Source organism: Corvus moneduloides, chromosome 18, assembly GCF_009650955.1.
Source record: "Corvus moneduloides isolate bCorMon1 chromosome 18, bCorMon1.pri, whole genome shotgun sequence".
Lineage (NCBI taxonomy): Eukaryota > Metazoa > Chordata > Aves > Passeriformes > Corvidae > Corvus > Corvus moneduloides.
The window spans coordinates 11533315-11559356 of NC_045493.1; the positions used below are offsets into that span (position 1 = coordinate 11533315).

The 26042-nt window shown below is 47.0% G+C and overlaps 1 protein-coding gene across 1 annotated transcript in view; it reads right to left on the reverse strand.

The window, feature by feature from the left end:
* The window catches only part of SETD1B (SET domain containing 1B, histone lysine methyltransferase), a 47777-nt gene that overhangs the window by 9808 nt on the left and 11927 nt on the right, over window positions 1-26042 (reverse strand). Inside the window, exons 7-12 of the mRNA XM_032127904.1 lie at window positions 7831-8601; window positions 5122-5292; window positions 4116-4203; window positions 3089-3306; window positions 2727-2856; window positions 1580-2041 (exon numbers count right to left, since the gene is read on the reverse strand). Coding sequence (XP_031983795.1) covers window positions 1580-2041; window positions 2727-2856; window positions 3089-3306; window positions 4116-4203; window positions 5122-5292; window positions 7831-8601 — 1840 coding nt within the window. The remainder of the gene's footprint in view (window positions 1-1579; window positions 2042-2726; window positions 2857-3088; window positions 3307-4115; window positions 4204-5121; window positions 5293-7830; window positions 8602-26042) is intronic.

The window sequence follows — 26042 nt, forward strand, 5'->3', positions numbered from 1 at the left end:
CGCACTATTAATTTGAGGATTAGCTACGACACAGACCAGAACGACGGTTTCTCTGCTTTCAAAAGCCCTGACAACCTTTTGTACAGACATTAAAGGAATGAGAGGATTGTGGGGCGAGGACTTTGGAGGAGAGCTGTCAGAGCCCAGAGCTATCACCTTTTCTAATGTGGGAACTAAACTAATTGCAGGCCAAGGAGCACCCTCAGCTCTCCAAGGAGGGAGCAGTGAAGGGAGGAGCAGAACACTCCTGAACAACACATGAAGGAAATGGGAAGGCCTTGTAATGGATGAGGAGACACTCAGATGGTATCAATGAGGCAATTTATATGCTGCTCTCCCTGCAGCAGCCTCATTTGTCTGGAGTTTATTTACCCACTTAGGGCCAGGTCCAAAAGGAATCAACGGTGAATCTTGTTAGGCAGCTCAAAATAACATTTTCAAGTGGGAGAATGAAAGGAGGTTAAAATGCCCAGGGAGTTGGAAGGGAAGCATTCCCTGTTTGCACTGAACAAACCAGGGCTGCTGGAGAAGGGTCTGAGCCCTGCAACTCCTGTATGACAGGGCTGGGCTGCTCAAGAACAATGTTAGAGCTTGTTTCTACAGCTTACTTGGAAAGCTCCTTACACATGTCATGGTGCTCAAATGCAGGTGTCCTCAATTTTACATCCTTTCTGCATGCTGACCTGCTCTAGAAAGGATTCATGCAAAACCAGTTCTTCTTTGCCCTGCCCAGTTTAACATTTTACTGCTCTGTGACTTTCAGATTTTGCAGCAGCCAAGGAGTGACACCCTGTGCAGGGACTGGATTTTTAGCTCTCCAAGTGGCAAAATACTGCTTAATCCTCAGACACCTCGGTGCTGCCCAAGGCTCCACAGCAGGCCCCACTAGATGTGCCCTCCGTGTTGGCTCCAATTTTAACTTTTAGATTCCCCCTAGTTGCCAAATTTGTCAAGCACTATACATCTCACTCCTGCTCTAGTAAAAGGTTTCCAATTTCCTTGGGTTAAATACAACTCTGTATTGACTGAAAATAATTTCCTTCTTCCAGAAAACTAGAGAGTATCACTCCTTTAAAAGGAGTAAGTGACAAAAACCCCCACAAATAATACTAGGAACCAAACATAACTCTGAGACTCCCCTCACCTGCCCCATGCAGCTTCCCTGTCATATACTGCTTTGATATTAAATCCAAAAAGAGCCAGTAGTGACATTCCTGCTCTGTTTTAGCAGCCATGGCTTTTCTATCTTGAGCTTCAGCCACCACACCACCCGATCAGTCACCCTCAGATGATGACAACTGTTCAGTTCCGGTAGGACTCCAACTAAACTGGCCCAGGATAAGATTCTGGATACAGTAACCACAGTATTTTTAGTAGCAGATGGCTCATGTAAAGCTCCTTACTAGGAAGGAAAGTTCAGCACAGACCTCTTCCCCTGCACAGATAATCCCCTAGCCTAGAGCCAAGACTGGAGGAAGAAAGAGAACAAGGGAAATACAAACCCATGCATATTGGGCACTGTGAGAAAATTTACTTGGAAACGTAGTAACAAAACTCCAAAGCACATGGAAGGGCATACCTGGCCTACAGATGGGAGAGAGTGCAAGTTTTGTCTCCTGGTCTCTTTCCATAACCAAGTGTTTCAGAGTTTCAGCAGCAAGAGATGCCCCCGGGACTTGGCCACACTCACTTTCCTCTGCCTTGATTTCTTCACCGCCTTCATCTTTCACTGCCAAAGCTGGCTCGGCAAGTCCCAAGCCTGTTGCATCCATGTAGTCATCCACAGGATACAGGTCCAAAATAGTCTCCCTCTCATCCTCAGGAAGCTCATGACCAGCAGGTTCATGCTCTGGCTCAGCAACCATGGCTTCTCTGCCTTGATCTTCAGCCACCTCTTCCTCCTCTTCCTCCTCCTCATCTTCATCATCATCATCCTCCTCATCTTCATCATCCGAGTCAGAACTTGATTCGAATTCAGAGGAGTCCTCACTTTCATCAGATGATTCAACTTCAGCCTTGGAAGACGAGGGACTTGCTACATCTACAAGAACAAACTGCCATTAGTTCTGCTTTCTGGCTTTATTAAACAATGAGGGGCAAATATCCCTTCCACTACAAAAGTGTGGAAACAGCATCAACAGCAGCGTGTGGGTGCGAAGGAGCGGCTCCCAATTTATTTATTTTTGCAGAGATTTATAAATCCTGTCTCTGGCTGCTTACAACAATCACCAAACAACAGGCAGTTCCAGGAGCAGTGCTGCCCACGTGGGTCTCTTGGTGCATTGTATCTTTTACTAAGATTTTCTGCTGCCTTTACACATGGTCTTAGAAAGTGGAAACTACCACCTTCCAGGGCAGAAAGTGATTGATAGGACAGAGTTATTAGCAGCCAAATTACCCTTGTCTGAAATCTGGTCCCTTCTCCTCCCGGCCACTCCCGTTTCACAAAACAAGCACACATTTAACTGGCTTTGAGACCTCTGCCCCTCTGCCAGGTTGGGCTGAGATCAGATAGGGACTGGAGAGCTACTGTAAAGGGACCCACTGACTGAGGGATCATGGAAATCTCACAGGTAATAATTAAAAATACCTCTGTGCATTTTCTTGTGTAAAACTGCCCATCAGTGAAAGGAGGTGCACAAGTAACAAAATCAGCTCACAAAGGCAAAAGGGAGACCACGGCTGACCCTATGGTGACACTTGCTGCTTCCACTGGAGCTGCTTACCCTCCTCGGAGTCCTGCTCCTCCTCCTTGTCACTTGTATCTATGCCCGTCTCCTCCTCATCATCTTCATCCTCGTCTTCATCATCATCTTCATCCTCATCATCTTCATCCTCCTCATCCTCCTCTTCCTCCTTTGCAAGAAAGCATTGCCAAAAATGAACAGTGCCTGACCCTGCGACCTGGCTGTCAGTACAGTAACCATCAGGGAGGCTGGTCAGAGAATCTGAAGAGGGAGTGACCTGACAGAGGTTCTGTGAGGACAGGAGCACTCATCTCCTAGAAAAGGGAACTTTAGCATTTGGCATTACCAGGCCCCCTTTTAATGACAAACAGCATTGAAATCGCAGTCACAAACCAACACACCTTGCCAGGTGCTGCTTTCACCAAGCCTCCCTCTTCTTCCTGCTCCTCTTCCTTCTCTGAGGAGGACTCCTCTTCTTTCCCTGATGTCTCATCTCCCTCTTCTCCCTCGCTGTCGAGCTCCAATGGCCTTGCTGGTCGCCGTCGCAGCCCCACTGCCTCTGCATCCTTCTTTGACAGGTCAGATGTTGTATCAGAAGCATCCCTGTCCCTCTCCGACTCTGAGGAGCAAAAGCAACAGAAATTACCATCAAATACCTTGGAAAGGATGGAAAGAGTTAACTACATAAGGGAAATTTCTTTGGGAAGATCAAAGTTAGGAGCAATGTGCCCATGTGGTGTGGGTCCCCAGGCTTACAGGGACTTGCTGATGTCACAGTGAACAGTGCTGATGGCAAAACGTAGGCAGCCAAAGCTGACACTCCCTACGCAGAGCAGACAGCAGACATAGCATGACTGAGGTCAGGACAGGTAACCTGAATTTAATCCTTTTTTTTCCCATTTTTTGGCTTCAAACCCACTTGTTAATCTGAATCAACTTTAAAATGAACTTATGTTTTTATGCAAAACAAAGGGTATTCAAAGCTTTGTCCTCCCTAGTTACAGGAAATAATGTTAAGATATTTTCAAACAGATTTTTCTGGCAAATAACTTTGGTTTCTTTTTCAAATCAAATGCAGAGCAAACTGCTACGTGCTTCCTCCCACCACGTCCCAGTGAGCCGTGAGCACACCCCAAACAGCCCATGAACCCATCTGAGCTCCTTCTGCTGGGGCCCAGCACAGCTAAAATAGGTTATGAGTTATTCTTAAAATGTGGGTCTTAAACTTTCCACCAGTGAATTTCAGATAATTGAACCCAGAGGGGCCATCTCCCAGCTGATCAGAGCTCTGTGAGAAGCAGGGTTTGGCTCAGATCCTTGACTCTGTGTTTAACTGTAAGCGAGCACACTGCTGTGAAGTTTAAAGGGATTCAGCTTGCTTGGGGTTTGCATCTGCTCTTATGTATCAAACAAATGCGCTTTGCAAACCTTCATCTTCATCATCCACAGAAGTAGAAGGCCGGATTCTCTTCTGATCTCCTGCTGAGGCAGCTTCAGGTGGCTCCTTTCTTTTCACCTGAACAAAAGCCACAATTAGCATTTCTGAAAGTTTAGAAACAGCAGAAATCAACTTCTTAAGCAAATTGCCACTTCTTTGCTTTGCTGTGGTCACTTACAGCAGAAACCAAGGGCCACTTCCCAGCTCTTGATCTCTTTATTTGCTTGCAAACAGAATTTCACTCTGAATGAAACTCTACCCCTTCAATTTGCATGAAAACACCCCGGGTACCAGCATGGTGCATGTCATCACCAGGTACTTTGAGGATGACAGGGAAAACTCGACAAATCCATGTGTCTGAGATTGTGGCAGAACAGAAAGAGAGCCTAAACCCACGGCATCTTAAAGAACCTCAAAGCAAGTTTTACTCTAAATAAAGACTGCAGAATCTCTCATCCCAAACCTTTACTTGCACCTTCTGTGCATTCAAAAATCCTAATTTCAGGGAAGCCCTCTACACTCCCCTACCCCACACTTCTTTTAAGATACTTTCAATTTTTTTATGCAAATGCTTTTTAAAATGGATACCCTGTGCTTCTGAGGAGACAGAGTTTAAGCAAACTTCAGGTGAGACTCAGCTGCCAAACTATCAGACATTCCAACCAAAACAAGAACTGTGGAAAGCACTATGAGCGTAAGTGTATTTTTTATGATAATGCTGAAACGCTGTGTCCTAAACACAGGCAAATGTCCCCTTTCCCTTGCAGAGCAGGGAGATCCCCTATTGTGTGACAATTCACACAAGTGGAGGATGAAAAGCTAAAGCTGGAACAGAGGGTCCTTGCTCTGGTCCTGGGGGGTCAGAAGCAACTCCCTGAAAGAACACAGAGTGCGGTGAACAGCCTGCGGGCTCTGGGGCACAAACCTAGTGAGGTCTGTCCTCCTAAGGCTCCTCTGGGGGATGTCAGCATAAGGAAGACAGTTTTTTGTTTTCACCTTGAAGGATGGCAGCCGGATGGCCCCTCGTAACCCAATGCCCAAGCCGATTGCCTCATATCCCAGCCCTTCTCCTTTGTTCCAGTTCTCCAAAAGACAAGAGGCGATTCGATCCTTCGGCTTTGGTTTTTCCTCCAATTCTCCTCCAGACTTCACTGGAGTGAGAGATGCCTGCAACAGAGAAGGCACATTTGAGAGGGGAAGTTTCCTGGGAAGGACACAAACTCTGGAAACCATTTAGACAGTCGAGGTTTGGGAAATATCACTGCCCTGCCCGGGCATCAGTTTCTCTGAGGGCATCTGAAGGTGCCCCACACCTGAAAGGAAATAGAGCTGCACATAATAATACAAATAATTGGAGTGTGCTTTAGGCAAGTCAGCCCAACAACATGTTATTTACCTTTCTTTGCTAACCCACATAACTGAAAGCAATTCCAGACCTTCCAGTTGGGAACACCTTCCTTCTTTTGAGTGTAAGGCCAAATATAGTGCATCAAAAATCACACACATCCTTGTGTTTCCTTAGCAACCACAGCCCAAGTCCACAAAACCTGTCAGAAGGCTCCAGTCCTCGAACAGGAACATCCAAATATTTAGTTGAAACACCAAAGGGTCTACAAAATAGACGCACAGCCTCAACAAATCCTTTTTCACCAGAGCTGAGGTGTGAGGGAAGAGCAGGAATTCAGACCTCTGCAGCTGTGGAGAGGTGGACAAGCTGGGAGAATGTCACACATGATGGTATGTCATGCTCTGCCCGAGCCAGGGGCACTGGAGGTGACACTCACTTGCATCAGCCCATGGCACAACACTCCCTCTTGCACACCCTAACAGAGCTCACATGCTGAAGTGGGCTGGAATCACCAAAGAGGCAGCACAAGCTCAGCTTTCCCGCTAATAAGGGAACAAGACTAATGGGAATATCAAGCAGAGAATCCAAGTGGCAGCACTCCATGGCCAGGGGTGACTGCTTATCGCTGGCACTCTGCTTAATGCATCTTATTCAGGCTTTCAAACCTGACCCACCACTAGATTTGGGAACAAGGAAAAGCTTTCCCCTAGCTCAGGCAGAAAAGGTTCATGGGATGTGCTGCCTTCCCTAGCAACGTGCTCCTTTCACAGCTTTCACCCCATTTGTTTTCCACCCTGCCTGAGCCAGGACACCAGCTTTATCCTTGAGCCCTCCCATCTTTTACCTAGGCATGATGTCTCTTGGAAGTCAATCAACTGCCAGAGTTGGAATCAATCAATCAGCTGCTTTTGATGGAATATAGCAGCCAGAATCAGTGTGACTGCAGAGCACATGGGGAACTGACCTCCAGCTGCCACCAAGGAGCTCAGTTGCCTCATCCTCACACACACACAGACAGCAGCAATAGGAAGGTACAGCTTAAGCTGAATATTCATATTTTGTTTTCTGCAAAAGCAGGCAGCTTGTGACTGAGAAGGAATCCTGTCCCACCCCAATGCCAGGGGTGCTCAGCCCTAGCAGAAAGAAGGCTCTGGAATCTGTGGGGTTTTTCTGCACACAACAGTAACACATGCCCTGGGGCAGAAATGGTTCTGGCATCTCTGTTCCCGGACAGAAAGCACAGTGGTTTTCCATGCAGCAATTTCATATTTTCAATTACACTGCTCACATCCAACATAACCTGTGGCAAGGACTGTGGTACAGTCAGCTTCCCTTCCCAAAATGGTTTACAAATCCCAGGTGAGGGAAGAACACACCAAATCCAGCCATAGCTCAGGATGTAAAAGAGCCTGAAGATCTGCCTTGACTTGCTTCTGCTTCTTCACAGCAGATGTCTGGTTTAAAACAATTTCTAGAGTATTTCAGTTGCTGTTTTTGCAACTATTTGCTGGATCTGTTTCCTTCATTGCCCTGGAAACTCAGGGGCCTCCTCCAAGACTGTCAGCACACGCTCGCTGGCAGGAGAAAAGCTCTGAGCATTAGTCAGGAGGAGAGGTTTCTGCTGCACGTCACGCCAGCCAGCTTTAAGCCAGAGCAAATTACACTGTCATAAAACAGCTGTTAAGCAGCAGCATTACCAACCTCTCCAGAAAGCCAAGGAGCTCTCCCAGGCACCAGAATTAACACACAATTGGTTTACAAAAACAGGTGGTGAGGATACTGCTCTGAAAACTGACATCTGAAACAGAGGATCTACCTGCAGGTTGTGGTTTGTTTTGTTATTTTTGCAGTAATTCACTGCAACGGTAATTTTGAGGCTTGCATTAACCTTTCTGTAGTGTTAGGTATTTTGGGTAGTGACAAATTCACCATACGTTAAATCACAGAGCTGTTTGCTGGCTGAGGTACACTTCAAATTGGGTGAGAAAAGGATCAGAGGATTCATGCAAAGCTGTTTTCTCAACTAATCCCTGGAACTCTTCATGTATTTGGCCAATGTTCGGCTCTTGAGTTAATTGCTGCTTTGTACATGTGCTGGGGAGGGGGAGAACTGGAAACACCCACAAATCTCATTGCACAAAGTGGGGAAAACAAAATGGAGGCTTGGTGGTTTCAAACGCTTCTCTTGCATCTGACCTTACTTTTTGGAGCTAAACATCAGCTTCCTCTTGTACATAACAACTTAGGGCTGTGGGTTTTTTAAAGTCAGTTCCAAACCCCTGCTGACCCCACATGCTGGCCACAAGCACTAAGAACAGCTCTCCCCAGGACCCAGGACAGAGCACGTGAAAACCCACCTTTGCCAGACGTTCCTTCTTGTCCCACCAGTCATCAAACGCCCGGAATGCCACCACTTCGACCATCTTGCGGTTCAGGTCCCTTTTCATGATAGCCTTTAGTTCCTTCACTATGACCAGGAGGACTCCATCCACAGTGGCTTTGTGGGGATCCTCCTTCTTCGGCTCATAACCCGGGGGTGGAACCGAGGGGTCAAACTTGGGCAGTGGTGGCCACTGCTGCCCGCGGGCAAGAGCGGCTCCCATCGAGAAAGGGCGGTAGGGAGGAAGATTCACAAACTGCATCCGGCCTGTTATGAAAGGAGGATACTGGTACGTGTTCTGTGCCTGCATCATGCGGCTCAGCATCTGAGTTTGCATCTGGAACGACATTGGCATGCCACCCCACTGGTTGCCCAAGACACTGATCATATCCACCTGCATGACGGGGAACATGCCAGGATGGAACGGGGGGAGCGGGGGCAGGATGTGGGGCGGAGGGACCCCGGGCGGGGCGGGCAGCGGCGGCGGGGGGACGGTGACGGCCGGGTGGGTGGGCGGCGGCGGCGGAGGCAGCGGCGGAGGCATCGGGAAGCCCGGCTGTGGAGGTGGCGGAGGAGGAAGAGGAGGGAATCCCGGTGGTGGCAGCGGGGGGATCGACGGGGCCAGCACGGCCGTGTTGCTGACGGAGGAGTTCACCACAATGGTTTTGGCACATTCTGCGCTGGTGATGGGCGCAGGGTTGGTCTCGTCGTCAGAGATTTCCATGTCCTCCCCTGAGGAATGCTGACCCTGCCACAAAAGAGGGAGAAAAGGTGACGAGCACATTCTCTTTACATTAAATACCACAGCGCTGGGCTGCTTCAAACAAAAGCTAAGTTTAACACACATTTTAATTGGGAACGGAGAAAAGCGAGCGATGCTCTGAAAAGACAGGGCCCACTGAGCAGCTGGTGCCTATTGAAGCTTTTCTCTTCTGTGTCAGACCTTAGGAATCAGAGAGGTAAAAGCTTTCTAAAAGAGCATCAGCACCAACTGAACAAAACCCTCAGCTTCTATGGAGCAGGAGGAACTGCTCCCGTGCTTGGTGAAATTACACACAATCCAAACGTCCTTCACCGCAAGATACATTATCTCTTATTTGCATCTAGTACTCATAGGCACATTACACTGTGAGTTTTTATTCCTTAGTTTCTCCATGCACAAATAATTACCTTGGTTTTTAATTATAATCCCTGGCTCATTTGCTGTCAACTCCTAACCTCTAATTGTGGAAAGACAGTATCTCCACATGGTTGCTGCTACTGAAAGTTGTCGTGACTAGACCACAGCAATTCACATGGGGAAAAAAAGAACCCCAAATCTGGTTAAACTGCTTTTAAACATCAAAGTCATGAATGCTGCGATTCAAAGACATAGCCTATGTTGTGTTTTGGGACAAAATGAATACTTTACTAGCCACAAGAAATACAGACTTACAGAAAATGCTAAAACTATGTCCTACCTCTGCTGCCAAAGGGATGGAAATTGGACTAAGACAGAGGGTGCCTGCTTGCTCTCAAGTGTCAGAGCTGCCCAACTAGGTCTTGTACAAAAGAAAAGTCTCAGGAACTACCTCCATCCTCAGCAGCATGTGGTCACACCTGCACAGTGTCTGTCCTACAGGCACTTCAGTCCTGGAGGTGTCTCCAGCACCAGGAATCCATATGCATGACTCTCACATCCCTCAGGTATCAAAACCTTGATACAAAATACAGTAACCAAATACTGCTGGAAAACATATCCACACAGTGACAGTTTATCTGGGACACATGAATGGCGCTGATCTTTGACCAGAGTGATGACAGCAGACAGGACAGGATCCCTGTAATGTCCAAACATGTCTTACATTGCCGACATGAGTAAAGAGCCTCCGCGTGTTCCCCAGCACAGCCCAGGGCACAGCAGGGATGCTCCTCCTGGCCAGAGCCCTCCTGCTGCCCTGGGAGCTTTGGCAGCCCAGCTGAGCCAGGAAGAGATCACCATCAAGTGGTCTGTCAGTGCCTCTCTGTATCACAATCCTGGCAAGAGTTTTGGAACCTGCTGGCTGCTGTCAGCCAAATTTGATGGTGGATCTCAAAGATATTTATTATTTGCTCCACATTTCGTGCCAGCAGGTGCCTCTTCTGTCTGCTCTCCTACCAGTCTTCCCAGTCTGAAAGGAAAGAGCAGTATCAGACACTGGAGAACCTAGAAGTTCTGGGAAGAGCTGCTGAGGAGCAGACTTTGTTGGCAGTTTTCACATTGAAGCTGCTGTGATTTGGTTCTTAACCTGTGAATTTTTTACTGGGGTATGCAAACAAAAGCAGGAGCAGCTGAATTGACTCTGCTACAAACTGTCGCTGTGTGAAACTGAGCAGCCACAACTATCCAAATCACTCCAAATGTTTCCCGTTTTATCAAAGGTCATCTCTGCTACAGCAGCTACCACCAGAGAGCAGGCTGAGCACGACGCTTGCAACAGCAGCTGTGCAAATCCTCCAGTCCTGGCACCTCCCCTCACCCTGGCTTCCCCGCATTCCTCTGCTGCGGCACAAACTCACTGCCTCCCACAGCACCTGGGTCACCCACAAAAAAACACTCGTAGTTTTAGAGCCCAAAATGCCCAACAAGGAGACACCATTCACCTGGCAAACCCTGAGCAAGAGCTATTGACCCTTGGTAATAGTGATGGAGAGGGGACTCCCCTGTAGTCACAGTCACTTCAGCGCATCTGTGCATGCAGGGAGGACTCTGAGGGCTGTTTCGTAAACCCTAAAATGAACAGCTAAAAAAGAAGTAGAGGTGATAACCCATTGCACTCAAGTCTTTCCAAAGCCCAGTTGTATCATGCCCTTGAGCTGCCCACATCTGGCTCACATTTCTCAGTGGGTCTCATACCCTGCATCCTCTCCCCAGCTGCTCTATTGCAGTCACGTCCCACGCCGAGGATGCTGGGGAATGAAAGGACATTCTGCAGTTTCAACTACTGCAGCTCCAGTGAAAGGAGCAGAGGAAGAGCAAAAAGGATGACTGTGGCAGGTGTAAACAAGATTCCTGTGAAACAGACCCCGGTTTTCAGTAAGTGAACACAAAAGGCCCTGTTAAAAGCACTGTCTCCAATTGCAAACGCCGGGTGATGCTAAAGGTCGGTGCTGGATAGAAAGCCAGGAGCGTTCAGGCTACCAAAGACAGACTAAATCAGCTTCGAGTTCACATTCATCTCATCTGATGGGATATGGAGAAAAGTCACCTCAGGAGGCCTCAGGGAAGCACTAGAACCAAGCAGTGTCAAGCCACAAATTCTTCCCAGTCCCTCCTGCAGGACCCTGCACCCTCCCAGAGCCCTCCCAACCTCCCATCCTGGAGCACCAGCAGCCTCAAACCTGTCCCAGCCAGTCCTGCCTCAGGAGACTCGTGTGCTCTTGCCCATCACTCAGAGCCCACTGCCATCCACACCAGCCTCTAATCAGCCTCAGTACCAATGAGTCCTGCCTGATAAATTTGGCTGGTTTTCCCTTTTGAAGGAAACATCACATAGAAAAGCCAGTCCTGAAATTGCAGAGAGGTGGCAGGACTAGCAGGATTCCATGCTTTAGGGCACAGAGCTTCCTTCATCCATACATGCATTAATTTTATTTAAGCTGAAATGAGAATTGCTAAAGCAATAACCAGCATGTTTGAAAGACTGAAAGATTTTTCTCTTTTTTTTCACTTCTGGTGCTCAGATGGATCTACAGGAAGCAACAACAGATTCCCTGCTTCCTACAATGCTGGGCTGACAACTCACCTCCACTTGCACAGTGCACAGAGTCTGTGCTCCAGTTTTATCCCAAGCAAGATGGACAGAGAGAAAGAACGAGATTAAATGGCAGGGAGAAAAGGATCAGAAAAGGCACAGGGGGTAGGGGGAAAGAATCACAAGGTTAGGAAAGAGGTCAAACCAAAAGAAGATCATCTACAAGGAAGTCTTTAAAGAAAGTTAAGCGTAACAAATATTTAAAGCGGATGACTTTCCTGTAACTGCTCATATCTAAGGGGAAAAAATGTAGGCACCAAGTGAAAGAGATCAAGGTACAGATAGAAAAACCAAGGAGAGACATAGAAAGATCTTGTGTTACTTGAATTTCTTTTCATTCACCTGTCTGAACCTGGATTTACTATGGTTGCTACCAAATACCTCTCAGGGTAGAGCTGAAAAGCACCTGTGCTGTACTCTCAAAGAAACTGCCTTCTAGCTGGCCTCCCTCTTTGCTCTCACAAGCAGAAAAAAGTGGGCTGATGGATGACATACATACTGCTATGAGAATGTCACGGCCATCACTGTCAAAAAAACCTGTGTCAATCAGTCCCGGAGCTCACCTGCCTGTTTCTGAGGTCATCTGGTACAATGCCACCAGAAAACCTCCCTTCAGCCCACTGAGAGAAAAGCCATTTCCAGCTAAATTAATTTGTGCTGCCATCTTTACTTTGGATTAATTAAATTAAGAGTTAGCAAAACAGGTATTTAATTATACGCATGACACATTTTTCCAAAGGTTCTTTAATGATGCAAATTTGTTGGGAGAGATTCATGTCAGCGTAACTGGTTATAAATGGCCTCATTCACTGTTCACCCAAAATGTTAATTGTCACCTTTAACACCAGCACAGTGTGCAGAGACTCTTAAGTTAAATGAGGGAACATCCTGGGATGCCACTCCTGCATCAGCTGGAATAGTGACAGGGTAGGGCCACTGGCTGCAGGGTATCGATCCCACCTCAGAGCCATACTCAGCACTTTGCAAGCAAATGTTAGTACCTCCAAAGAAACTAAATCCTAATATTTGCATGCAGAACTGGCAGCTTCCAGATGTGAGGAGGCTGTTCCATCCCCTGACCCAGAGGAGCACTGACACTGTGGCAGCAATTGGGACCTTCACTGTACACATTGTTCAGTACCTTGCTTACAGGCAGAGAAACTTCACATCCTTCCATTTCCTTCTAAAAGGCCATCTGAGAAAGAATCTACTCAGAATTTCAGAACACATTGTGAATACCATCAGCTTACAGTTCATTTTGCTTAAACATTCTGCTGGGTACTAAGTTACTTATATTTGAGGCAGGGAATTGTACCACTGAACATAGCAACTACTCTGGCATTACCTGGCTGAGCTCTGGTGCATCAAAATAATGAAATGCAGGATCGATGGCATTCAGCACAGTACAAGGGCACCAGCCTTCATGTTTTTCATTAAAGCTAGAACTAAAATCAGAAGGGACTCTTGGACAAAAAAGTTTTCCTACCCTGGTTAAACAGTCATCACTTGGTTTTGGATTAAGTCCAACCAAGCGTTGAAAAAACTTCACAAGTGCTCATCTCACACTTTATCCTTACAAAAAAGCAGGGAAAGAAAAGCCTTCAGAGGTGAGGAGGAGAGGACAACTGACTGAAGAGGGTCATACACCATGTTGCTGACAGAGTCAAGAACAGACTCCAGGTCTCTCTGACCTCCTATACCCCAACTCCAGTTGCCTCCCCACACTGGGCTCACACCAGGCTCCTCACTGCCTGTGCTCTGTGTTTGACAAGGGAAACAGCCCTAGTGCCGTGATCCCTGGGTGAAACTAGCTCAAGTTCTCTATCACACAATTCTCTCCCCAGACTCCTTCAGCAGAGCATGTTAAAGAGAATGAGACATTTCAAACCTGCCACACTTCTTATGCTACCATCCGGAACAAAAATGAAGCCTGAGGCCACCAACCAGCCACCTGCAACTCTTCCTCCAAGACAACTTCACTGAAAAACTCCTTTCAAGTTCAGCCCAGAGAATCCCACCATTCACTCTGCTAACAGAGTAAATATCAAATACCTCTTGCAGCCCAAAATCTGCAAGCCCAGCGAGGGCTTCAGAGAGTATTGCTTTGTTCATCTTTAATCTGCTTTTAGCTTGCAGGTTCAACGTTCCTGGCAAAGCACATGAGGAGGAGCCATGGCTCTGAACTGCCCTCTTGTCTTGCTGGGAGGGCACAATGACATGGCAGAGGGACTGCGCTGAGCATTCACACCTCGCCGTGTCAGGCGTGAACAAGGCAGACTCGGCACCTTATTTACAATGCACACCAGTATTTTTACTTTGCTAACCATAATTATAGCCCTGCCTCGGGAGGAACACACACAAGGGCGGTGCTTCACTGGTGTTGCAGACGTGGAGTACAAGAGGGCAGAGCCACTCCAGGTGGTTTGCCAGCAGTCCAGCAGCAAAAACACGGAGCAAACACTGCCTACACTTTCCTGGGTGAGCTTTCCAACTTGGTCAGGTCACTGTGCTGTCCCCAGCGCCCGTGGTGGCTCATGGTGGCCAACCCACCACCACCACAGCCTGGATTGATACTGGAATTAGGTTGCTGCCTCCTCCCCGTGGGTTAGTCAGGTCTTTCAACCTCCTCTGGGCAGCTGAGAGAGCTCCCGTTCTCCTGCTGCAGTCAGAGCCCACGAGGGCAACCACACCAGCTTTTAATTGGGACAACTTTCTGGTGTTTGCGCTGTAACAAAATGCTCAGCTCAGTAATTGGCAAATGGAAAGATTTACATATTACAAATCAGTGATTATAAAATATCTCCAGCAACATGTGATTCTACCTCTAGAAAAGAAGACTGCAAGGTTTTTATATAGTTATATATTTATACAGCACTTCATAAATGAACTCACAAGCAAAGGCTGCAAACACACAGATCAGAGCAATGGACTCAATGTTGTATCCCACAAAAAGGGACACCAAAAAGGCCCTAATGGAACTGGGATTTCTCACAGAAGGAGGGACATTCCTTGGCTGTTTTGGTTTCTCTATTACCAATTGCCAAAGTACCTCTCACTACCTGAAAAAGAGAATTCAAGCTCTCTATGATGACAATATCCCACCTGACACACTGTGTTGGCTCAGGTTGTGTTTTGGTCTGGTGCTTACTTGCAGCACTTCTTTGGCACACACAGTGCTCCCCACACCTACAGGGCTGCCCAACGAGTAAAACAAGTGACAATAATATCCAAGTGCTCATTGTAAACAAACAGCACTGCGAACACCAGCCCAATTTACGCCACTTACTTTCCTTCCTAAAGCCAAGAGGGAACTTTGAGTTGATATCTCAAACCACAGAAGGACAGAGGGAGAATTCCCTAGAAGACCCTGCTGGTCCCAGAAGAGGGGAACAGGGGTGAGGAAATGCCACATGCTTGTTTGTGGCTCACAATGTGCTCCATCAGGTGCTGGTCCCTAATTAGACCATCCTGCACATGGGGAGATGCCACAAGTACGGATTTGGAAGGATGCAGGGAAGCAGCTCAACTGGGCTGCAAGTGTAGGGCAGGAAGGGCTCTTGAGAGGGGGAGGTACATGGGGCTAATGTTTACAAAGGGAAAAGGTCTCCTCAGTCACTTCCAGTATTTCCTGACACCAGGAACAGAAGTAAATTGACTTATGTTTTAAGGACAGCAGGAGAGCTGGACAGCTGCCCAACAGTCCATGCCATCATCAGAAAATCTAGTGAATCAAGATGACAAAACAAGCTAAAATGACTCCTGTAGGATGGACAGCAGTGGCAAAGAGCATCCCAGCCTTGTGCAAATCCACACCACACTTCCTACAGGCCCTCACATGCACTGAGCAGCTGAAATGGGTCTCGACACTTCAAGGCCCCGTTTCAGACTCCAGAGAGGATTATCTTGTCTCCCTGCAGGACAGTGGAATAACATCAACATCTCCAAGGAAAGGAACTGAGCAGTAGCTTAAATCAGTATTTCCCAAACCAAAGCCCCTGATGTGACACAGGGCATGAAATGGTCCACACAAAAACCACACAAAAAATAGGAGAAAATTAATGCAATGATTGAACAGGAGGGGTTCAGGCTGTTTTTACTTGACTGTACATCGGCGCTCCAGTGGCTGTAGGAAATGATGTATGGATTCTTCCTTCCAGAAATCGAAATGGATTCTGGAGTAAGAAACACCCACTCAGGCAGCCTCCAGGCATTTCCATGAGACTAAAAACTTCTTTCATTCAGCAAGTGATGCAGGGAAGGACAGACAATTCTAGGTGAAGCAAGAGGACAGAGAAGGGAAGCCCATGTGGTGCAGTCTGAGGTAAACAGATCTTTACTGATCCAGAAAAAAGACAACTTGAGGAATGTGATCCCAAGGGGAGAACACTTAATCATCATTCAGTACTTTCAAAAATCCATTCTCTTGGCAAGACAGCACAACAGTCCAGTTTTCAATGTGGATTTCAAGAGCCCACTGCAAGAGCTTCCGAGGACAGAAATCCTCAGAGCGAGGAATTAAACCAGTGGGAAAACAACTGCCAGATGTGCCTCAGCAGAAATCCTGAAGAGATGAACTGGCAAAGAGAGCTAGGTTGAGGGGGTTGCTCTGTATGTTAGTAAGTGCATCACCTTCCACAAAGGGGATGGCTAAATTCAGGTCTTTCTCCCTTCCAAAAGGAGGAGGCTCTGAATTGCAAATCTCACGGCATATGATGTGGTTACACTACTCCTGTCGGCAAGATCATCGAAGAAGGGATATTTGGAGAAGGCAGACACTGTCTCTGGGCTTCCCAAGCACAAGAGACTCTCCAGTGTCTGCAAGGAGAGGCCAACATAGCATCCTTGGGGTCCACACTCAGCAATGCCAAGACTGGAAACTTCCAGACTCCCCGACCGCGCAGATCTGAGCAGAGACCGCCATGAACATCCAACTGGGTAGGTCACAAAATACAGTGAGAGTATGAGATGGGGAGTCCCTGGCTCCCAGCCCAAGCTCAGGGAGGCCTGGGCAGCCTGTGTGTGCCCCCATGTGAGGCTGGCCTGGACAGTCGCCCCTCCTGCATTATGTGGACAAATCCGAACTGGCAGGGCGAATGTGTGCCAATTCAGGGGCAGCGTCATGTGGCCACAGTGTTTTTCATCACATATGAAACACCCTAAAATTGGATTTACCATCTCATGGAACCATGGCCTTTTCCCTCAAGTCTTAAGTAGATCTTATTAAGGGAAAAAAAAGGGTTTCTTTATGGGGGGAGGAGGAGGTAGGGAAAAGGAAGGAGGAAAAGAGAGGGGTGTTAACATTGGGAAGCCATGTAACAAGGCAGGCTCTTTCCACAGCAATGGTTGTTCTGGTTTCCCTATTTTACATGGGGGGAAGGGACAACTGAAGAGCTATTTGCAATCTAACTTCAAAGGCTTTAGTCGGCTGGGAAGCTAAGTCATGCATAAAAGGATGGTAGAGTGGCAAGAAAATACCCCCTACAGATAAATTAGTCAGGGAATGTTCTCTGCTTCTCCCAAAGACTTTCATACAGCCAGACCGACTTTACCCAGTCAGGTAAAGCCCTTTTCAGACACCAGGTTCAGTGATGCAGAGTTCTGGGAACTAACCAGCCAAATCCAACAGGGGAACTGAACCGTCTCTCTGAAAAACAGAAAGGCAGTGGCATGCATGCAATGGCCTCCTCTGTCATTTTCTGCCACCTCAGCTATTATTTTATTCTAAGGTCTGTCCACACAAAAAAAATGCGGAGCTCGAGGCAGCATCTGCTTCTCTAAAGATGCAAAGAAAAGCAATGAATTCAGAAGAAATCCCACTGTACACAGAGAACTCATTTCCCAAATAATTCTGTAATGCTGTCTTGCTCTTCACACTGGTGTGCAGAAATGTACCCACATTTCTAAAGAAGGTACTTTGCAATCAAAGATAAAAGGAACTGGCAACATTAGATCAGAGTCCACCTATAAGTAAAAAAAACCACCACCCTGCAATAACTGCATGTGCAGAGTACACAGATCCCTCACAGTTCAGTGCCAGGCAGGAGCTCACATGCCAGCCCCTGACCTCACCCTCATACTTAAACCTTGGGTCAAATGGAGCCATGAATTCAGATCTTGCTACCAAGAGGATGATAAGAAAGGAGATAAGCATGGAAAACAGTCTAGCTTCCCAGCTGATAGCAGCCTGTTGAAGAATAGGTTGTACACATGCTGTATTTAAACAGTTCTAATCAGCACAACTAGGCCAGTTTGATACTCCTCCCCTTTTACATAGTACTACTGTACCCTTGAGTATCTGAAATCACGTGGCTATCACAGTTATGGCAGCATTTTCAGTGTCCTGTTCAGGCTCAGGAGACACAAACCCGACTGTGGCCAGGCTGTGAGTCCCTCGCAGCAGTGGCCACAAATGATGAGCGGCACCCTAATGAGCTTAGCAGCTCCTTATTTTCTGAGCATTACAACACAAACCTAACAAGTCCTTCCCAGCAAAGCTGTAGATGCATTAAAACCCAGCTAGGCCATGGGAGATGCTTCACTCTGAGGAGCCTATTCCCAGCAGCTGAGTAGATGTTCTTCCTCAAAAGTAAGGGTAAGGCCAGCAAGAAACAGTTCCCCTTTGGTAACATTTCTCTTCTCTTTTGAGGCATCTTGAATTTTTCACTGCTTTATTTCCTGCTTAGATTTTCCTTCTCTTGCTGTGCTCAGATTTAACTAAGTGCACGCAGTTAGAGAGGACAGCATCAGGCACAACAACTGAGGAATGTAACATATTAATTAAAACAATATAAATCTTTTTTCTAATACAAAGAGCAAGAAATATCTCCAAACTGTCCTTTTTCAAAACCTGCCTAATGAGGGAAATGCAACTTTTCCCCCCCTACCACTCCCTTTGGGAGACAGAAACATAACCCTTGTGGCTGTCAACTGCTGACTGATCCCTTAACAAAAATAATCCCTGCGCAGGACATAACATTTCTCATGGCCTTCAAGAAGATACCAAACTTTTACTATCAAACTATCCCCACTATATGCAAAATAAATTGTATAACCGCAAGTGTTCTAAAGCACCAGAGTGGAAATACCCCCCAGCTGGGCTGCATTCCCACTGCCATTTGTGCAGGCATAAAATATGCAAAGAAGAGAGGAGAGGTAAAGTGTGCTGATTTCCCCACCTGTCCCCTAATTAGCAAGCAGGAGGTTTAAACAAACACACGGAAACACTTTTCACCTAGAACAAAATTCAGCTGTGCATCTCACTGTCACAGGATACTGCACAGGCTCAGGGGTGCAGATGGGTTGAAAAATGGATTAGATGTTTGTGGTAGACAGGTCCAGCAGCAGCTACTGAGCTGAGCATTGCTAATCTGCTGGTCGGGAGGGACCCCAGGGGAGCTGCTGAGGGCCTGCTGCATGGCAGCCACTGCAGACCCAAAGGAAATAACTCCCAACAAAACAGCCAAGAAAAGGTAAAGATGTGCCTTTTCCTTGTTTACTCATGAGTTAGTCTGAAATCTCTCCTGCTGTCTCTTGCAGCAGAGCTGTAATCAAGCTCTCCCACCGGTGACTGCTCAAGTGGAAGGGCAGCGTGTCCACAGCAGAGCCTTTCAGCAGAAGCCAGCACCAGGTGGTCCATGTTCTGCTCCTCAGACCCACCACTCCGACCTTCGGGCTCTTTTAGGCCTCCCCATGTTAGTGACTCTTACTTTACTCACTTCTTTACTACCTGCTTTAAAGAGCTTTGCGAAAATGCTCGAGGATGAGTGAAGCCCTGCAGAAGCTCACAGCAGTACAGCATCACCACAGCCCATCCTTGAGCAGACACAGCTAAACCCCTCTCCATCACACAGCTCTTTATTTGTATTTTTAAAGCAGCATTCCTATTAGACTGGTTCATTAGTTTGAAGTCTTAAAAAGGCAGGTTACTTACTTAAGGAGTTATGTGAAACAGTTGTGAGAAAGGCACAAAACCAGGTGAACACTGCTCTGTGCTCATGCATTCCATGCCCTGTTCACTGATCCAGGTGCCCAGCTGGAAGGCACGGGCATCTTTTTATTTTTTAAGCAGTTCTGCAGGAACAGCTGCCGTGGTGGTTTGCAGCTCATCATTTATTACTTAGCACCATTTGGCCTCAGCACCTTTTGAAGCACCAGAGCTGCACAGTGGTCCTTATATCACAGACCACCATCAATACATCTCACTGGACATGATACTAAGGTTGTGCTTCACTAGAACAATTACACTGTGCAGTGTTCTTGATACCAGAGCTCAGTTAAAACAGTAAAAATACTGCATGAACTGCCACTTCTCTGACTGCAGCATGTGTGCCCCAGCAATGACCCAAGACAAAGCCATGCAACAAGACTTCCTCAAGCTGAAGCCTGAGCATCCAACCCAGCAGGGTTCACAGCTCCCTTGCAGCCAGACCAGGTGCCCCCAGCATGATGCCAGCTCCCAGGGAATTTAAAAGCAATCCCAGCATCAGGACAACACCCTCCCATCAGGGCTCTGCTAGGGCCAGGCTGCCCCTTGCCACCAAACCCTCACCACCTGCGTGCCTCTCACTGACCTGGAACACACCTTAGCTTTACAAACCCATCTGCTGTTACTACTTTTCTGAGGTAATTTGGGAGATACCTGACACTATATTAACAAGCAAATAAATTTGTTGAGATTCCCTTGTCAAAATTCATCCTTTCACGCACGTCTCCATGGCATACATTCCACTGGTAGACTGCCCTTTACGTCTTACTGCAATTTGAATAATTTCATGCAGTATGAAGGATTTTCATATTTTCCAAGTATTTCTTTCTCCTGACAATAGCAAAATGCTTGTAGCACCATGATAACAGTTGCTCACATTTATCTGCATCCTTCAAAGACAATATTTCAATTATCTGCACTGGAAACTCTGAGCCACATCTGCCGACCAAAATGCCACGTTTGGCAACTGCTTAGCAACAAGGACTGGATTGGGAAACAGCCCCCAGAGCCACGTGCCAACATCACACCAGCTCCTGCTTCCACCAAACAACACTGCCATCACCTCAAATAGGTATATTTTGCTCTGCCTGGGATACACAAGACACCAGAAATAACAAGCTCCCTTGGGAAAAGGGAAACCTGGAAAAAAGCCACCTACTTCAGCAATCCCTCCCCAGGCTCCACTGGGAATGTCTTCCTGGTGTGTGCAACACATGTTGATGCTGCACCACGGGAGGAGGACACGCCACTTGGACACAAGCACAAAACTGTATCTGCTCACCGCCAAACACAGTTCTTTAGGAAAAAATCTGGATGTAAGAGAGCAACTCCAACTTCACACCACCTACAAAAGCAGCAGACATCAGATTCCTTGATCAGGACAGCAAAAGGCCCAGGAAAAACAAACAGCATCTGTCCTTGATGTCACCCAACCTGCACCATCAGCCCTCTTCTTCCTAAGGCTCCGTGCCACCACACCCAGTGGCACAGGGACTCTGGGCAGTGGTGAGCCTGAGGACATCCCACCTTGAATGCTTGAAGTTGCAGGCAAGGAGGAAAGACAGGAAAGACTGGACCCTAGCGAGACCATCTTTGTTTCTCCTCTTCTTCCCCTCCTCACCATTCTCAGAGCCTTTTCCTAACTATCTCCCTGACTTACTGCCTGATACAGAGAAAGAGATTGAGCAAAACACAGGTGAGCTGGTCAAAGGTGTGTGATAATTGCACTTAGCACACTGCTATCAACTCCACATAAATACACAGTCCAAACACAGCATTCAGAGCAGTCAGCAATTCCAAACACCAACAGGAAGTGCCAAAGTTGAGGCAAAACTGGAAGTTGAGCTCCAGCTGTCTGACCCCTTTGCAGGCAAGCCTCCCAAGCACAGGCACTGCTGCCAGCTCCGCGCCTGGGCGGTTTTGGTTCCGGCGCAGGCTGTGCCGCGCAGGCTCGCGGTGCCCTCCGTGCACAGAGCCATTGCCAGAGCCCAAGCCACCAACAACTTCCTCTACTCAAACTGCTTCTAGAGCAACAGTCTTGCAGCAGCCAGAGGAGCAAACCTATTCCACCTATTCCAGCCTGGAGAGAAATGAGAAAGTCCAATTTGCTGCCTTGCTATTTCCACCTCATGAGTCCTGTCTGCACTGCTGGAGATGTGTGAATGCAGACACTGACTTTATTTCAGCACTATGCAAAAAAACCCCCACATTTTAAACTTCTTTTTTTTTTCCTTTACCATTTTCTTTCTTCTTTGTTTTTTAAAATATTTTGCTTTTAGGAACACAAAATTTGAGCAATCTTTTTGTCATGATGAATGAGCATTTCCAAAAGCAAGCACTGCACTTTCATAATAAATCCTGAGACAGCAGTAACACGTCTGGGTCAAAGGAGCCCTTGTGGGCAGGTACATGATACACAGAGTTAACAATCTCACAAGTTTCATTTTGAGTTCTGCCCTGTCTTCACTAGGTACAAACAAGTACCCCAAACTGAAAATTAAAATTAACAGAAGGGGGGTGGCAAAGTCATGGGCCTCAAAATTAATGCAACATGGAAAAAACATTCAACTGATGAACTGTATCTATTTAGAAGACTCCAGGAAAGGCACCAGCCAGCAGAAATTTGAATAAGAGCTCGTCTGCTCAGTGCTCTGTGTCAGACACAGACACATATAGAACACAGCCGCTGCTCCGGCATCTTCATAACCAGACCCAGAAATTAGTGCTGTTCTGGCGGCTGCCAGCACAATATGTTAACAGCAATTATTTTCTCAATATTTCTACTGATTACCTAACACACTGGCACGTTTTCTCAGTGTCACTGCATGTTGCAACACACGCCGCCATCCAGTAACTTGTCTGCATTCCCTTGGTCACTTTTCACAGCCATCAGATGCGAAACGCAACTGGAATGATAATGGGTTGGAGAAACTGTGAGGAAAATGTGTCACTTCAATGTGAGGCTTCACAGCCTGCATTTATGACATCTGAACATTCAATATCGTCACTGCTAAATCCTCAGTGTTGTAAAGAATAGGAAGAACTCTGCAAGCAGCAAAAGGAAGATGCCAAAGGCTGTCTAACTGTGGATGGTCTGCAGAGCTCAGATTTGCAGATGTTATTCCACCATAAGTTACGTGCTACGGTTAAACACTGTAATTTGGATCTAACTTCACAGTGTGGGAGCATCTGCAGATTACACAAACACAAAATAAGCAATGCTCTACCTATTAACAAGCAGTTCAAGTATACACAGCCAGTCCACCAGGAACTGAAAATTTGCAGAAAGTCACTGGTGGGGAAACAGAACAAACTGAGCTAGTGGTGAGAGTATTGTCAGCAACAGTGATTTATAAAAAGGAATGGCAATGTCAATTCTATCAGGTATGCAAAATGCAAAAGCCTCAAAGCCTTGGCCTGGTGTGAGAGCAAAAGAACCACTCAGCCTCCCAACCACAGCCTGCTTTCTATTTTTCAGTTACACTCCAGGGCATTTCACCATTTCCAGCTCTGTTATCAACCAGAGACACGTTCTCTCACTCTACTGGAGTTGTTTGTATCCAAAAAAATCAAACCACAAACAGTCAAATATTTTTCCATTCAGGTTTCCTTCCCCCCACAAGCATACACGTATGAGGGGTGTATCATCAGGAACACCAGGTGAATCCTACGCAATCCTGCTCTAAAAATGGGACTGTGAAAACCAACACTGGGCTTGTTACCTCTTGCTGCTTCCTCTATTGAACATTTGTCTGGCCAAGCCCTCCGCTCTGCTAACCACTCTGCAAGCACTCCAAGAATCAAATGAGAGCCAAATACAAAAAGTGAAATACAACTTAGCAAAAACGAACAGACTCCTCTGCTTCATATAAATTTTTGTAGGAGCAGTAGGTTGTCATGTGGTAAATGAATCAGTGTACAAGGAAGCAGTCCCTGCCTGTGGTCTTCCAGCATCAGTTCTGAAAAAAAAGGTAAGATAACAACCTCCACCTCCACTGCTCTGGGAGCCTGGACATCCTTGCCTTGGTCAGGTTATTTAGGAACTGACCCTCAGCATCCCCGGGAGGATGCAGGGCTGCAGTCCTGCCCCAGCCTGCTCCCTCCTCAGGACTCAGAGGCTGAACCGATCCCTGAGCTCTCAAAGGGCCCAGTGTAGAGTCACATTTAAATCACCTTTTGAGGGATTTGTGTGCTGCCTTTCTTTTCTGAACAAGCCTAAAGTCCACAAGATCCCCTGAAGTCCCTGTGGCTTCTCACTGCTGCTGTACATGGGTCAGGGAGGGCAGAACTGAACCCACAGCTTAAGCAGTTCACTCTCATTTTAATTTCACAGGTTTAGCATGGCTAGTGTAATTCACATGTAAAACCACAGCAGCCATCCAAATCTCTGCTGCCTGGGCATTGGCTGGCTGCATTTCTGGAAATTCATGGTCATAATATGATACCTATTTTTTGAGTTTCCATTAGGAACCGGTTCTGTCAGGCATGATCACATTTGCAAGAGCTCAGGAGGCAGGAAAATTTGAAAAAGTGTTTATGAGACTGGGCATAAATCACAGCTCTTAGGTTTTTCTCTCTTCTTCAATTAAAAGACTACATTCAGAGCAACCATTTCCCCCATTTACTCTCCCCATCTCCCTCCAGAAATGATAAATCCCACTCCAGCTGTAAACTGGATCCCAGGTGTATCCATATATTATATATACATAACAGCTACTTATGGGCACAAGGACTCATGCACAGTTACTGTGGAAACGAAGGTATCAAATTTCCTGGCTCTTAAGGATCTACCTTCTCAACCTTATGTGCATTTACCTTGAATAAATCACTTCTGAGCTCTTCAGCCCAGAAACATCCCTCAGTAGAGTGAGATTGGGTTCATCTTTAGGAGGCTCCATGTAACTCATCACCAATGTCCCAGGGGCCGCCTCCAACCCACACAATCCATGGAGAAGAACATCCTCCTGCATGCACAGATGGACTTGCTCTGCTCAGCTCAGCTCCAAGGGACATCAACTGCCCCTGGGGCAACCACTGCAGGTACTGCTAGCACCAAAACCTTCAACAGCTCCTCTCATTGCCCGGACAACACCTGGGCTCTGTTTTGTCTCACAGGAGTTTGAACATCTAAAGGCTGAATTTGGCTCTGCAGGAATGGGGAATCATTTACCAGTTACTGAAACAATGCCCAGTCTGGATGGGGATGCAGCAGCATGGAGCCACACAAGACACGAGGCAGTGTCTTGAGGGGAATGTCATCACATCCTGCTAAGGCTCCAGAGGGGCAATATGACACTTCAACAAAAATTTCTTCCAGTTCTGGCCGTGACCACACAAGAACCCAAAGACGCTTCAACACGAAGGGCAAATTCAGCCCAGATGTAACCTCAGGGACTTCAGCAGAGCTTGTTGTAGGGCTGAGCCTGACCCACCTCGTTTGTGTGTAAGCACAGCTGGGAAATTCTCCCTGGGTAGCTGCAAGAGGACCCACTGCATCCACACAGCTTGTCCCAGGGATGCTGATGCTGTCCTGCAAGAGGCACCTCAGCAACCAGCACGGCATTCAAAGCACGCACAACAGCCGGGTGAGACAGCTGGTGACAGCGGTGGCTTTCAGGGTCTCTAGGGCTGTTGGGCACTGTGTAACTTCCAGTTCACTCCCCAAACCATTTGCTAAAATTCCCAGCAAGCAGCAGAACTGCGCTCGCCTCATTCATGCTTCAGGATCTTTATGATGATCTTTGGCGTTTTTAAGGCACCCCTCCCATCTCAATAAGTCAGTGTTTAGCCAAACTACCAGGAGAACAGGAGACTGCTGATCCCTCAATTAAAAAGTGCTTTTGTACTTATAAATCTGGAAAAACACCATTGTCAACTATACAGTCTTCCTATTACACACTGGCTATGCATACAAACTGATACATTCATAAGCTGAAACATGAAAGGCATCATCAATATACAACGAAGTGACTCCTTGCAATCCTGTCACCCTCCCCAGCACAAAGGCAGGGCCTCTTCCCGTCACAAGCCAAGCCAAAACAAGACCTGGCTCAGATGGGATGTCAAAACGTCAAACTGTACATACTTAACCTTTGCACTTCCGAAACAGCAAAGATCCTGTGAAAAAAAAAATTACTACAATTCTTTCCTTTTTATCTTCTCAAGCACATAGGAAAGAAAGTTTGTACATTGCTCCCTCAAAAATTTCCTTCATATAACAATGCAGCTCAGCTTTTTTTCTTTCCTTTTTTCTTTGTCATCTCCTAGTTTCTTGAAAAAGCCCTCTCTGCCCTGCCTTCCTGTCTGGCAGGTTGTGCTGTTTGGAAAGGATCCTTTTCCTCCCCTTACCTCGTACTGCCCACATCCCACTGTTCCACCTCTCAGCCTGCTCCCTTGGCTAAGCTTAGCTGGACTTTCTCTGCAGACCTTAAT